Raw genomic sequence first — 15,254 nt, forward strand, 5'->3', positions numbered from 1 at the left:
CAGTGCCCGATCCGTCCATAGATATATCTGCAGATCAATTGATCTGCAGATATATCTATTAGTGTGTACCCACCTTAAAGCCTGGACTGTTAATGTACCTTGAGGACCGACCTTGGGAAACACTGCACTAGAGATGAATACGCCGCGCTGCAGCCTCCTTCTCGCGTGCATGAGGTGTCACAGGCATTGGGGAGGAGTGTGTGCGTCGGTGGGGCGGAACGTACAGTTGCCGGTGGGGTGATAGCAATAGGGATAAACTGTATAGTAGCACACTACCCGCCCGGTATAAGAGGTACCGCTGCCTAACCTCACTGACTACCGCAGTTCCCACTACGAAACGGGCGTTTTCACCACAGTCAGCACTGCCGCATAGAGTACGGGCTCCATGTGTGACACAGCAGCAACAGCTAATAAGACTCAGTCAGCACCGCCCTTTTCCTCCCAGCGTGCACTGCGCCCTCTTCCCGCTGTTTCAGTTTGAAGCGGAGAGCGGGCGCGCTGGTGACGCAAGGTGACGTATAGAACGGGGTAATCGACAGGGAGGCGGGCCAATGAGCGCGGAGGCCCGGGCTGCCCGTGGCCAGTGACAACAGAGGGGCGGGTGGTGTGCGTGTGTCTGAGGAGAGCGCGGTATAGCAGGGCACACCGCCGGGTGTGTGTATCCTCCCATGCCGCTCCCCCGGCCCTGAGGCCAATGGCTCCTCAGAAACACGGCAACAGCTCCGGACCGGGGGGTTTCGGTGCTCCTTCCTCTTCCAGCGGCAATAACAACAGTAGCGGAGGTGTCCCCCCTGTAAAGAGACCCAAGATGGAGCTGATTCAGGCCGACCATGAGCTCTTCCTGCAGGCCTTCGAGAGTCAGTATATATATATTATATCCCTGATATTAATAATATGTCTCCTAATATGAACACTACATACCATGATGCTTATGTGTAGAACATCCGCGATCTGCATAGAGTGATCATTTATAATACAGATAAAGATGTCTTCCAGACGCTCCCGAGTCATTATACACTACATATAGTCATACATTTCCTTGAAACGCACAGTACTAGTCATGAGCTCTTCCCGCAGCCATCCCTGGGTCAGTGTATATTATATAAGGTGACTTCCTGATACTCATAATGCAAATCATAAGCACACCTGCCATTATAAGTATATATCCTATTTCTGCTATTAGTCTTTTATCTATGCAGCCTCCTGTACACTTCCAGTCTACGTAGATTATATTTTTTAAAGTGTATCTTCTATATATAATACTGATCTTACTGATTTCAGGAGTAATATTAATATTTAATTTCATAATATAGACCATGACCTTGTCACACCTTCTAGCATTAATATAAATGAACTTATTTCATAATGTGGACCGTGAGCACTTTCAGCAGATTTACTTATCAGTATATTTTTCTTTACCTTTATCTCCAATATCATTATGCCTACAGCACCTTCCAGAGTTAGTATATGTTATATATGAATTTACTATTTGTAATGGACCCAGGGACTCTTCCAATAGGCCTTTCATAGTTCTTATTTACTATTTCTCTAGTTTTACATTTTCTCATATTAAACATGTGGTCAACGTAAATGATAGGTTAGTGATCTGCTACTTAATATGTACATAATACATTCCACAATTTCATTCTTCACGCTTCCCAATCACTATGCAATAAAAAGTTATATTATGCGGGACATGATCTCAACCTGCTCACCCTTCTGTGTCAGTATACAATATATTCATGATTGGCATAATATAAAGTAGATCATAATCTACAGGTGAGTCGGGTAAATCAATGTTAGCCTGCTATTGCCTAGCAATTCCACACTATGGAACATATGTATTAAGCATGGAGAAGTGATAAAGCAGTGATAAGTCAAGAGGATAACTCACCAGCCAATCAGCTCCAGTATGTAAATTGACAGGAGCTGATTGGCTGGTGCGTTATCCCCTTGCACTTATCACTGCTTTATCACTTTATCCAGGCTTAACACATCTGCCCCTTTATTTGGATCACATTTGCAGAGTTTATAATCTCTGAATGGCACTAGTATGATTCTGATCAGTTTGTTCATCCATGTAGTCTGTTGCAGCTAGGGAGAGAGAGAAAATAGTCCAAGCTGTCTATTTAATAGGGGGCAAGTATTGTGAAGTAGTGCAATTCTGGCTGCAGATTTAAAGTGGCAATAATGTATAAGGCAAAACCTATTGGTTTATTATTATTATTATTATCATTCCTCCATCTGTGTCACCCCTGTCTGTCTGCCCTCCCCTTTAGAATGTAAGCTCTCACCAGTAGGGCCCTTTTTCCTCATGTGCTTATCCTTTCTCTTACTTCAATAATCCTCAACTGCCCAAATCATACAGTTTTCGGCCACCTTGATACTTATCTCAGTGTCATCTATTGATGTAGTTATGTTTAGTTACTCTGTACTTGTCTATATTGTCTTCAACTGTAAGTTACTGTTTTCCTGTTTTGATTATGTGCAGATGTACTCTAATTGGGCGCTGCGGAACCCTTGTGGTGCCATTTAAAAAAAGGATGATGATGATAACAATAATCTGGGCTGTAGCTAATGATATTGTAACAGAGTGAGCCTAGAATGAAAGAAGGTTCATTTATTTATTCCTGCTACTGAATGCAAACAAAAACTTGAATTGTGATTAGTGTGGTGGTCAAGTGTCCTCCATGCCTAGACATATCTAGTAGACTAGTGTTTCCCAAATTTTCTTGTCTCGCGATGTCGCATGGGTGTGTTTCAATTGAATTGGTCTGTCGGGCACAAAAGAAATACTATTGTTGCTCCGCTCGGGTGCAACTAGCCACAGGTACACACATTTCAGCTAGCCGCTTCCTGAGGTGGTGAGGTGAAATGTACAACAAAAAAATATTTGAATATTGGCCTGAGAGCTGTCACATTATAATGGAGATCTTGAATAAACAAAAAAAATTGACTTGCACCCTTTTTTGTATCAAGAATTTTTTTTTTGTGACCGAAAGCTTGCTATAGAGATTGAGAGTTAATGGCAAATTCTCATGGCCGTTTTGTGGTTAACAGAGCTTCATACAGGGCTTAAGTGCAAGCTTATGTTTTTGTCTCTCATTTAGTTATAAAAAACTTTCTTGGATAGCGGAATACATTGAAAGTCTTGAGTTGGGTACACACTAGGTGACGTGCTCTATGAGTAACGTCGCCTAGTGTTTCCCCTCCTGGGGTGGCCGGCGGCAGGGCGTACACACTGAGCGATATGACTACCATATCGCTCAGTGACGTCATGCAGCAGCCGGTCAGTGCAGGCAGCTCTTGGACGACAGTCCAAATCGAGCTACCTGCACGTCCGACGGCTAACGACCCGCGGGGCCGCACATTGCTGCTCGGCAGTGGCATACACACCTGCCAAGAAAGTGAGTGACGTAGCTTAGGAAGGGTATGAAAATGAGCAACGCAGAAGTTAAAAAATTATGAGCGACGTTGAAGTAAAAAAATGTTAAGTCACACTTAAGATAAGACTACTTTAGTCTTTTTATTTAGTGTTAATTAAAAGTGATCGCCTTTGCTTTGTGTGATGTAGTTCATGTACTTATGACATTAGATGGACAGATTATATGTTAGGATAGCGTGGCATTATTCAGCATTAAGAAAACGTTTCATAAGATCAGTCAAAAACTTATGGACAGAAACCATTTTCATATCTCCACCAGAATTTCATAAAATTAAATTAAATGATTACCTGGATGCACACAAAGCTGGGGATATGGGGTGTTACCAGTGTAGCTGTTAACACAAATGCAGATTTTAGTTAATAGCAGTGCTCAATGCTGCTACCGCAGCAACTGCTTTTAACACATTTGCGCATGTGTAGTCATGGCGATACTGCAAGTGTGCTGCATGTCTGTTGTCCGGGTTTCATAAAATGGCAAGCTACAGCAAGTTTTCGTCTGCTTGGCGCCAAGACACTATTATGATAATAACCTCACAGTAAGAATCTCTCTAATGAACATACAGATTAGCAGTAGCCTCAACATCAAGCAATCTCTTCAGGACAACAAACTACTAATAGCACAGGTCTGTGACTGTTTAATGCTTTTGAAAAAAGTTAGAAGTTTGTTTTGAATTAAGTTTTTGTACTTGAGTGAAGAAAACAGTTCAGCAATAAAGTGAGGATAAATTGTTCTTAGTGAGAACACTGCAGGATTTACGGCCTCCATCTTCTGTTTACTTTCGCAGCATTGTTTTTTAGGGGGTCACATTGTGGACACTTAACATGTCAACACTAGAATGTGGACATACTCAGACCTTAGAATGTCAACATGTTAACAGTGTCAACACCTGAAATGTGATCGTTATCAGAATGCCGACTATTCGGTATAGTTGCTGCCGGGAGGGTTAGGGATTGGCATTAGACGAAGGATTAAGGATGGGGTTAAATATTCACCAAAAAGTGGTCACATGACTGCCGGAAGCAGCTACAGCCACCGAGACCAGGTAAATTTTGTGCCATCTTCCTCCCTACTCACTGGATTAATTTGCCTCCTCTCGAGAGCAGTGCAGCCTGAGACTGCCAACTTCAGTAATTCATTCATTACGTGGACATTCCCAGTTATACCCCTCCAATCTAGTTATTGATATTGACTTGTTTTTCTGATCGGTGAGAGTACTGCTGACGCCCAGTACTTATCGCGGCTATTGCGCCAAGTTGCATCGAGTTTAGCCATGTAAAGCGGTTAAATTGTTGCAAACTACTGGGTTCGCTGAGTTTGGGCACCCAAAAGCCCAAATTTGGGTGCAGTTTGGTTTTACAGCCTTAGGAGGGCGTGAGCAGAAATAATAGGTGCCTGCGGCACTCACGCCCATCAGTACAAACTGTTATATTGCTCCCTGTCCCTTTTAGATGAGTGGTGGGAGAGCTCAACATTTGATTCCTCCACTGAAGAGGAGATGCCCTTGGTTTGTGTATGAATTTACGCAGTTGCTTGCACTAGGTTCCGGAGCATGAGCAGAGCAAACGCGTAAAAATTTGCTCTACAAATGGGCGTGCGTTAAACTTTGCATCAACCATCAGGTCTTTAAGTTATTCCCCTGTATTGATGGCGAATGGATCTGTATCTGTCACAGTTTGGACAGCTGGGCTTAAATATTTAGTATTCGTGTTAATTCTACTGTAGACTTGATGGTGACTCTTGACCATGGAAAATCTTTTGACCATGTTAAATGCAAAACCTGGTAAGAAAAAATGATTTTGTGTAATTCTGTATTTCTAGAAGGTCTATCCAAACGCATTTGGTGTTCTTTAGCTTTCCTGTATGTGAACAGTAGGGAGAAATATAGTAGCCTATGAAGTGCAGGCATCAGTAACATTCCGGCAAGTCTGATGGTTTATAAAGTGGCATTTCTGATTAATGGAATATAACTTTCATTTGTATTCTGTGTATTCATTGTTTTGTTTTTGTTTTTTTTCTCCATTTGCAGAGCCGACTCAGATTTATCGGTTTCTGAGGACAAGAAATCTTATTGCTGTAAGTTTTTTTTATGTGACTTCCTGTAACCAGGTTTTTCCGGGCCACCCTTTCCCCCACTGTAGGAAAAAAATAATTATTATGTAGCATGTCTGCTGACTTGTGATAGGCACTCTGAAGATCAGTTTTGAATTTTGGCTCTGAATCATTTAAAAAGATTTGAATTTATCATTGTGTCTTATGATCACCTACAGTTAGCTGGGAGCCTGTGTAGTGGCTATGCACTTAAAGGTCTTGTAGTGCCTAAAAAAAAAAAGGCAGGTGTGGCTAAAGAAAAGTAAAAAATAGTGACTACAGATCTAACTATATCTTTAAACATTTAATGTATCAAGCATGAATTAGAAGCTGGAGTTATTAGATCATGTTATGTCCAGTCTAGTTTACATGCATCTAATAGTGTTAGCAAGTAGCAGAGACTCTGCAATGATAGTGATTCACTCCATGTTTGTAATTAGAATAGAGTGTTGGTCAGTCCCAACTCATTAATACCCCTTTTCTACTAGCTGTTTTTACCCGTGTTTTTGCACGGGGGCGCGCATCGACACGGATTTTTAGTAGGTGGAAACGGGTCAACACGGGTTGAGTGACTCGGGAATCCAACCCGGCTATTTACCTGGGTAGAACACGGTAATGACACGGATAGCGGTGCAGTGGAAACGGTCATTACACGTGTTTTCAGACCCGAGTAACGCTCTGAGACGCTGATTGGCTGCTTCTGGGGCACTGGAAGATGTCATCCCTGGGAGACACGCTGGGCACATGCAGGCACCGCAGCAGCAAACAACACTACGCTGGGCACATGCAGGCATTGAGGCAGCTTGCAAACAAAACACTCTGAAGTCGCGCTGGGTACATACAGATATTTTTATTGCAGCAGCTTCCAAACAAACAGAGCAATGGCGCACAGCTGCACGCTACCTTAAGTGAAGACAGGAGTCTTCTGCTGCCGATTTCGATGTCTTCTTGCTTCTGCTGCTTCTGTACTTCTGGCTCTGCGAGGGGGACGGCGGCGCGGCTCCGGGAACGGACGATCAAGGTTAGGTACCTGTGTTCGATCCCTCTAGAGCTAATGGTGTCCAGTAGCCTAAGAAGCGCAACTTAGCTGCGTGAGTAGGTTTGCTTCTCTCCCCTCAGTCCCACGTAGCAGAGTCTGTTGCCAGCAGAAGCTCTCTGAAAATAAAAAACCTGACAAAATACTTTCTTTTCTAGCAAGCTCAGGAGAGCCCACTAGGAGCACCCAGCTCTAGCCGGGCACAGATTCTAACTGAGGTCTGGAGGAGGGGCATAGAGGGAGGAGCCAGTGCACACCAGATAGTACTAAATCTTTCTTTAGAGTGCCCAGTCTCTTGCGGAGCCCGTCTATTCCCCATGGTTCTTACGGAGTCCCCAGCATCCACTACGGACTACGAGAAATAGATTTACCGGTGAGTAAAATCTTATTTTTGACTCTTTGTTATATCAAGGACGCTGCAGATTACCTGAAGGATGCGGCGAGGGATGTTGGTCTCTTGGGATCAAGAGCCAATGCCATGGCGATCTCGGCCAGAAGGGCGCTGTGGATCCATCAATGGAATGCTGATACTGACTCCAAGAGAGCTATGGAAGCTCTCCCCTACAAAGGTAATGTCTTGTTTGGTGACGGCTTGGCTGACCTGGTGTCTACCGCGACTGCGGGTAAGTCGTCTTTTCTTCCTTATGTTCCCACACAACAGAAAAAGGCACCACATCAGCAGATGCAGTCCTTTCGTCCAAGTAAGTACAAGCGTGGAAAAGGTTCGTCCTTCCTCGCTTCAAAGGGTAGAGGAAGGGGAAGAAAGTCGGCTGCAGTATCAGGCGCCCAGGACCAAAAGTCCTCCCCTGCCTCTACCAAGTCCACCGCATGACGCTGGGGCTTCCCTGGGGGAGTCCGGACCGGTGGAGGGCCGTCTGCGGATCTTCAGTCAGGTCTGGGTTCAATCAGGCCTGGATCCTTGGGTCCTGGATATAGTATCTCAGGGATACAAGCTGGAGTTTCAGGAGGTGCCCCCTCACCGGTTTTTAATTTCGGCCTTACCAATTTTCTTCCGGACAGGGAGGTGGTGAAGGCAGCAATACAAAAGCTGTGTCAACAGAGAGTCATTGTTCCCATTCCAACGGGGGGAGGGGTTCTACTCGAGCCTCTTTGTGGTACCGAAACCGGACGGTTCGGTCAGACCGATTCTGAACCTAAAATCCCTCAATCCATACTTGAAAGGTTTCAAGTTCAAGATGGAATCTCTTCGAGCTGTGATTTCCAGCCTAGAAGGGGGGGATTTTATGGCGTCAGTCGACATAAAGGATGCCTACTTACACGTCCCGATATATCCTCCGCATCAAGCCTTCCTCAGGTTTGCGATACAGGATTCTCATTACCAATTTCAGACGTTGCCGTTTGGGCTTTCCACGGCCCCGAGGATTTTCACCAAAATCATGGCAGAAATGATGGTTCTCCTTCGCAAGCAAGGGGTTACAATTATCCCGTACTTGGACGATCTCCTGATAAAGGCGAGGTCCAAGGAACGGTTGCTGAGAAATGTGAATTTGTCTCTGTCGGTTCTGCAACAACACGGTTGGCTGCTAAATTTGCCAAAGTCTTAGTTGATTCCGACCACGCGGCTGCCCTTTCTGGGCATGATTCTGGACACGGGCTTACGGAAGGTGTTTCTTCCGGAGGACAAAGCTCTGGAACTGCAGACGATGGTCAGAGAGCTTCTGAGGCCGAAAACTATATTGATTCATCAATGTACTCGGGTTCTGGGGAAAATGGTTGCAGCGTACGAAGCCATTCCGTTTGGCAGGTTTCATGCCCGGGTGTTTCAGTGGGATCTGCTGAGCAAATGGTCCGGATCTCACCTGCACATGCACCGGAAGATAAGTTTATCTCCAAGGGCCAGGATTTCTCTCCTGTGGTGGCTACAAAGTTCTCACCTCCTAGGAGGGCGACGATTCGGTATCCTGGATTGGGTCCTGTTGACAACAGATGCAAGTCTCTGAGGCTGGTGCGCAGTCACCCAGGGAAGAAATTTCCAGGGGAAATTGTCGCTCCAGGAATATTGTCTCCACATAAATGTTCTCGAGTTAAGAGCCATTTACAACGGCCTGCTACAAGCAAGAAGCCTTCTTCAGGGTCGGCCTGTCCTGATACAGTCGGACAACATAACAGCGGTGGCGCATATAAACCGTCAAGGCGGAACAAGGAGCAGGGCGGCTATGGCGGAGGCCACAAGAATCCTTCGCTGGGCGGAACAGCACGTGAGCGCTCTGTCAGCAGTCTTCCTTCCGGGAATGGACAACTGGGAAGCAGACTTCCTCAGCAGACACGATCTCCATCCGGGAGAGTGGGCTCTTCACCAAGAGGTATTTGCAGAAGTGACGAAGCGTTGGGGAATTCCGCTGATCGACATGATGGCGTCTCGCCTGAACAAGAAGCTTCCGAGGTATTGTTCCAGGTCAAGGGACCCCCAAGCCAGTGCAGTGGACGCCCTGGTAACTCCGTGGGTGTTTCAGTCGGTGTATGTGTTCCCTCCACTTCCTCATTCCAAAGGTACTGGGAATCATTCGACGAGCAAGGGTTCAAGCGATTCTTGTCGTTCCAGATTGGCCAAGAAGGGCCTGGTATCCAGATCTTCAGGAATTACTTGTGGAAGATCCTTGGCCGCTCCCTCTAAGGGAGGACCGGTTATTGCAGTGACTATGCGTGTTTCCAGACTTACCGCGGCTGCGTTTGACGGCATGGAAGTTGAGCGCCAAATCTTAGCTCGAAAAGGTATTCCCGGGGAGGTCATTCCCACTCTCCTTAAGGCGAGGAAGGAGGTTACGGCGAAACATTATCACCGTATTTGGAGGAAGTATGTTTCGTGGTGTGAGACTAAAGCTGCTCCTGCGGAAGAATTTCACTTGGGTCGGTTTCTCCATTTTTTTGCAGGCAGGCGTCGATGCAGGCCTAAAATTGGGTTCCATCCAAGTGCAGATTTCGGCTTTATCTATCTTCTTTCAGAAGGAATTGGCTGTTCTCCCAGAGGTTCAGACTTTTGTGAAGGGAGTGATGCATATCCATCCTCCGTTTGTGCCCCCGGTGGCACCATGGGATCTTGAAGTGGTCTTACAGTTTCTTATATCTTCCTGGTTTGAACCTTTGCGTAAGGTTGAGTTAAAGTTTCTCACTTGGAAGGTGGTCATGCTGTTGGCTCTGGCGTCTGCCAGGCAAGTGTCAGAGTTGGCGACCTTATCTCACAAGAGTCCGTACTTGATTTTCCATTCCGATAGAGCTGAATTGAGGACTCGTCAACAATTTCTGCCGAAGGTTGTTTCTTCGTTTTACATTAACCAACCTATTGTGGTAGCTGGGGCTACGGATGCTGTGGCAGTTCCAAAGTCTTTTGATGTTGAGAGCTTTAAAGATCTACGTCGCCAGAACGGCGGTGGCCAGGAAAACAGAGGCGCTGTTTGTCCTGTATGCTTCCAACAAGATTGGTCATCCTGCTTCGAAGCAGACTATTGCACGCTGGATTTGTAGTACGATTCAGCAAGCTCATTCTTCGGCTGGGCTACCGGTGCCGAAATCAGTGAAGGCCCATTCTACCAGGAAGGTGGGCTCATCTTGGGCGGCTGCCCGAGGGGTCTCGGCACTTCAGCTTTGCCGAGCAGCTACGTGGTCGGGTTCAAACACCTTTGCTAAGTTTTACAAGTTTGATACCCTGGCTGAGGAGGACCTCGTGTTTGCTCAATCGGTGCTGCAGAGTCGTCCGCACTCTCCTGCCCGTGTTGGAGCTTTGGTATAGACCCCATGGTCCTTTTTGGAGTCCCCAGCATCCTCTAGGACGTAAGAGAAAATAGGATTTTAGTACCTACCGGTAAATCCTTTTCTCCTAGTTCGTAGAGGATGCTGGGCGCCCATCCCAGTGCGGACGGTTATTTGCAGTGTATTCTTGCTGGTTGCATTAGTTTACACACGGGTTGTGTGTTGTTTCAGCTTGTTGCTGTAGTTAACAGTATGAATTATCTGGTTTACTGTTACTCCGGTTGTACGGTATGTTGTGGTGTGGGCTGGTATGTTCTAGCCCTTAGTTTAAACAAAAACCCTTTCCTCGAAATGTCCGTCTCTCCTGGGCACAGTTCCTATAACTGAGGTCTGGAGGAGGGTCATAGTGGGAGGAGCCAGTTCACACCCAGTCAGTCTTTTCGGTGTGCCCAAGCTCTTGCGGATCCCGTCTATACCCCATGGTCCTTTTGGAGTCTCCAGCATCCTCTACGGACTAGGAGAAAAGGATTTACCGGTAGGTACTAAAATCCTATTTTCATCCGATATATCGGGCCGAATGCCCGAGGTCGGATGAAATCGGGCATTATCGTCCTAGTGTATGGGGCCCTTAAGATTTTATGAGCAGGGTTCAGATCAATACAGAGAACAGAATTTGGGTTATGCGAAAATTAAAAGTGGAGATGTCACATATAGTAAATCTGATAAGAATAGCCTATACAAATGAGGTATTATGATTGAGGGGGTATATGGGGGTTATAAAATTGAGAGTATGTGTTAACTAGCTGCATCAGAAAGCCAGTGTTTTGAAGCTTAAATAATTGAATATGCATGCTTAATTATGACTAGTTTTGGGTACTGTCACAAAAAGCACGTAATTAAATGAAATATGGGTCGTATTAAAATGTGCCCCCTCCCCCACTTCCCTCCCGCGATTCCCTCCTGCCGGCAGCTATTCTAATGTTGCTGTCGACGGGTGCGACAAGTTCATTTCAGCTTCACTACCGCCGGGAGTTATGAGCTGAAATGCGCATAAAGGTATCAGTTTGGATGCCCAAGCGGGTCTTTTCATGCTTGCGCCCATTACTTTAGTTGGGTTTAGGTGCTTTGCCCCATGATCTCCTCCCGTCACTTCAGACGGAAGATCGTCGGTGCAATTACATTTAAATTCCCCATTATTTTTATTTTAATAAATTGTTTATTAAAGGATTAGAATACAGCACAATAAAAAAATCTGTCACAATCCAAAGAGATGAAAACAAAATGTTCATTCGCAATAGTCGAGTCAGACAGAATATAATATGCGACCCATTTTAAAATTTTTACATAGAAAAGGTAGAAGTAGAAAAAGATGAGAGATTTGAACTAAGCAGTAGTCAAGAGGGGGGAGAACAAAGAGTAAAAGAAGGGGGGCAAAGTTGGAAAACAAAGGGGGGGGAACAGGAATGCTGGATCCTAGCTCTAGGTGGGGAAGGATGAGATTAACGCAGGCAATGACTAAGAACAAGGCAGCGTATCTGAAAGCAAACGCGTAGGTGATCTGCTGAATGGAAATCCATGGGGACCAAACGGAGTAAAATTTCTTGAAGGAGTTATTAATGATGCTTGTCATATACTCTATATGGTATACGTACCAAATGCGAGCTAATATAGAATGTATGAAAGCGGCAGCTGCACTTTTCCAGTCCATCGCAATTTGGCAGGTAGCCGCAGAGACCACATGGCACATCAATTTATTCTGTATGGATAAAGTGGGGACTTTCAATTGCAAAAGAAAATACTTAGGTTCAAGTGGAATAGGCATTTGTAGTAAAGTTGCTATGTAGGTGTTAACTTCCTATTCCCCCTCATTATTTTTTTTTAGCACACTTATATATTAATGCAAATTGGATACTAAATATATTCATCACTACAGTTTGTGTTATTTTAATATAAGTAAACGGATGCAAAGATGTACAACAAACTTTTCAAATTTATCGGTAACTCTTAAAAAACAAGGGCTATGATGCCCAAGTGGATAAGTTGAATGAATAGTTAATTACAAATTGCACGAAAATCACTTTAGTAAATCTAAAAATAGGCATGGCGATTTGAACTATTTTTCACAATTATGCCGACAAGATAAATTAAGCAGTCACCTTTTTTATTTCTTTAATTTTTAATATTTTCGTCCACTGGAGTACTTTTGGAATATGGATGGGGCGTTAGTAGAGATAGGCATATTTAAATTAGTAACCCTCCTCCCCCTCCATGCTCCCAAGATGCCTCAGTGGTTTTTTGTGCCTCCACAGGGAAGGCACGTTCTGAGCAACTCCAGATTCTCTTACTAAAACTCTTTTTATTTTTATTTTTAACCACAGCCCTTCTCAGCTTACTATGAAGCTTGGGTCCGGGACTGTGTGTGCTGCTACAGGCAGCAAAGGCTTGTCGGTGCTAGGAGAGAAGCCCCGCCATAGACCTTACTCAGCATAAACGGATTCCAGCCTTGGCTGAGGGAGCAGGACAGAGCTTGATAAGAAGCCCCGTCAGTGTCCAGTCTCCAACAGCAGGTACAGAGCAGGTGGTCGGCTCGCGCTGCCAATGCTCCATGTGCCCATTTTTCTATATGGGGGAAAAGCCTGCGCACTTCTTCCCAATGTACTGTGTGTGTGTGTGGGGGATTCCGCTGTACTGCTGCCCTGCGCCGCCCGCTTTTCCAGCCACGTCGCTATATGAGAGGATGGCCAGCTCACGCTGCCCCCACTCTGTTTGGGACGGAGATGTGTTGCTGTCCTGCGCCGCGCTTCCCCAGCCCGTCCCTATGGAGCGGACGGTTAGCTTACTCAGCACCGCTTAGGGGAGAAAGCCGCGGTCTTCCGTTTCAGCAGCTAGCTGGGGCTTTCTGCAGCGGTGCAGCACCGCAGCTCTCTGCAACAGGTGGTGGGGGTGATATATTGGCAGACCCAGCAAGCGATTCTCCTCAACTGGGGAGGCCATGGCAGTGTGCTTTCTAGTGATTAAGTGTGTGTATGTATGTATGTATGTACGTACGTACGTACGTACGTACGTACGTACGTGTGTGTATATATATATATATACACACACACACACACGTACACACACACGTACACACACACACACGTACACGTACGTCCGTCCTAGTGGATGCTGGGGACTCCGTAAGGACCATGGGGAATAGACTGCTTCGCAGGAGACATGGGCACTTTAAGAAAGAATTTAGATTCTGGTGTGCTCTGGCTCCTCCCTCTATGTTCCTCCTCCAGACCTCAGTTTGAGACTGTGCCCGGACGAGCTGGGTGCTGTTCAGTGAGCTCTCCTGAGCTTGCTGTGAGAAAGTATTTTGTTAGGTTTTTTATTTTCAGGGAGCTCTGCTGGCAACAGACTCCCTGCATCGTGGGACTGAGGGGAGAGAAGCAGCCCTACTCTCTGAAGTTAGGTCCTGCTTCTTAGGCTACTGGACACCATTAGCTCCAGAGGGATCGTACGCAGGATCTCACCCTCGCCGTCCGTTCCGGGAGCCGCGCCGCCGTACCCCTCGCATAGCCGGAAGACAGAATCCGGGTGAGTATGAAAAGCAAGAAGAAATCGGCGGCAGAAGACTCCGTTCTTTACATGAGGTAACGCACAGCACTGCAGCTGTGCGCCATTGCTCCCACACACCTCACATACTCCGGTCACTGTAGGGTGCAGGGCGCAGGGGGGGGGCGCCCTTGGCAGCATATGGACCTCTTTTGGCAAAAAGTACACATATATACAGTTGGGCACTGTATATATGTATGAGCCCCCGCCAAGAAAATGTATATTTGAGCGGGACAGAAGCCTGCCGTCGAGGGGGCGGGGCTTCTCCCTCAGCACTCACCAGCGCCATTTCTCTGACGTCCTAGTGGATGCTGGGAACTCCGTAAGGACCATGGGGAATAGGGGGCTCCGAAGGAGGCTGGGCACTCTAGAAAGATCTTAGACTACCTGGTGTGCACTGGCTCCTCCCACTATGACCCTCCTCCAAGCCTCAGTTAGATTTCGTGCCCGGCCGAGGTTGGATGCACACTAGGGGCTCTCCTGAGCTCTTAGAAAGTTTTAGTCTTAGAATTTGTTATTTTCAGTGGGACCTGCTGGCAACAGGCTCACTGCAGCGAGGGACTAAGGGGAGAAGAAGCGAACTCGCCTGCTTGCAGCCGGATTGGGCTTCTTAGGCTACTGGACACCATTAGCTCCAGAGGGATCGACCGCAGGCCCAGCCTTGATGTTCGGTCCCGGAGCCGCGCCGCCGTCCCCCTTACAGAGCCAGAAGCAAGAAGATGGTCCGGAAAATCGGCGGCATGAAGACATCCTGTCTTCACCAAGGTAGCGCACAGCACTGCAGCTGTGCGCCATTGCTCCTCATACACACTTCACACTCCGGTCACTGAGGGTGCAGGGCGCTGGGGGGGGGCGCCCTGAGGCAGCAATAAAAACACCTTGGCTGGCTAAAATACCTCAATATATAGCCCCTGGGGCTATATATGAGGTAAATACCCCTGCCAGAATCCCATAAAAAGCGGGAGAATACGCCGCGAAAAAGGGGCGGAGCCTATCTCCTCAGCACACTGGCGCCATTTTTCCCTCACAGCTTCGCTGGAAGGAAGCTCCCTGGCTCTTCCCTGCAATTCTACAGTACAGTAAGAGGGAAAAGAGAGGGGGGGCATTAAAATTGGCACTGTATACAGTATATTATATTTGAAAAGCAGCTATTAGGGACATAACTCAGTTAGTCCCTGTATATATATATATATATATGTATATATAATATAGCGCTCTGGTGTGTGCTGGCATACTCTTACTCTGTCCCCCCAAAGGGCTTTTGTGGGTCCTGTCCTCTGTTTGAGCATTCCCTGTGTGTGTGGGGAGTGTGTCGGTACGGCTGTGTCGACATGTTTGAGGAGGATAATGATGTGGAGGGGGAGCAGATGCCTTTAGCA

At 46.4% G+C, this 15,254-nt stretch overlaps 1 protein-coding gene across 2 annotated transcripts in view; it reads left to right on the forward strand.

The window, feature by feature from the left end:
* The first annotated feature begins 500 nt into the window (after positions 1-500).
* Positions 501-15,254, forward strand: part of SUZ12 (SUZ12 polycomb repressive complex 2 subunit) — a 296,912-nt gene continuing 282,158 nt past the window's right edge. Inside the window, exons 1-2 of one of the 2 annotated variants that reach the window (XM_063960868.1) lie at positions 501-857; positions 5,473-5,519. In XM_063960868.1, the coding sequence (XP_063816938.1) occupies positions 695-857; positions 5,473-5,519 (210 nt within the window). In that variant the 5' untranslated portion in view covers positions 501-694. The remainder of the gene's footprint in view (positions 858-5,472; positions 5,520-15,254) is intronic. The other variant, XM_063960869.1, reaches the window with a different exon arrangement.

Source organism: Pseudophryne corroboree, chromosome 3 (genome assembly GCF_028390025.1).
Source record: "Pseudophryne corroboree isolate aPseCor3 chromosome 3, aPseCor3.hap2, whole genome shotgun sequence".
Lineage (NCBI taxonomy): Eukaryota > Metazoa > Chordata > Amphibia > Anura > Myobatrachidae > Pseudophryne > Pseudophryne corroboree.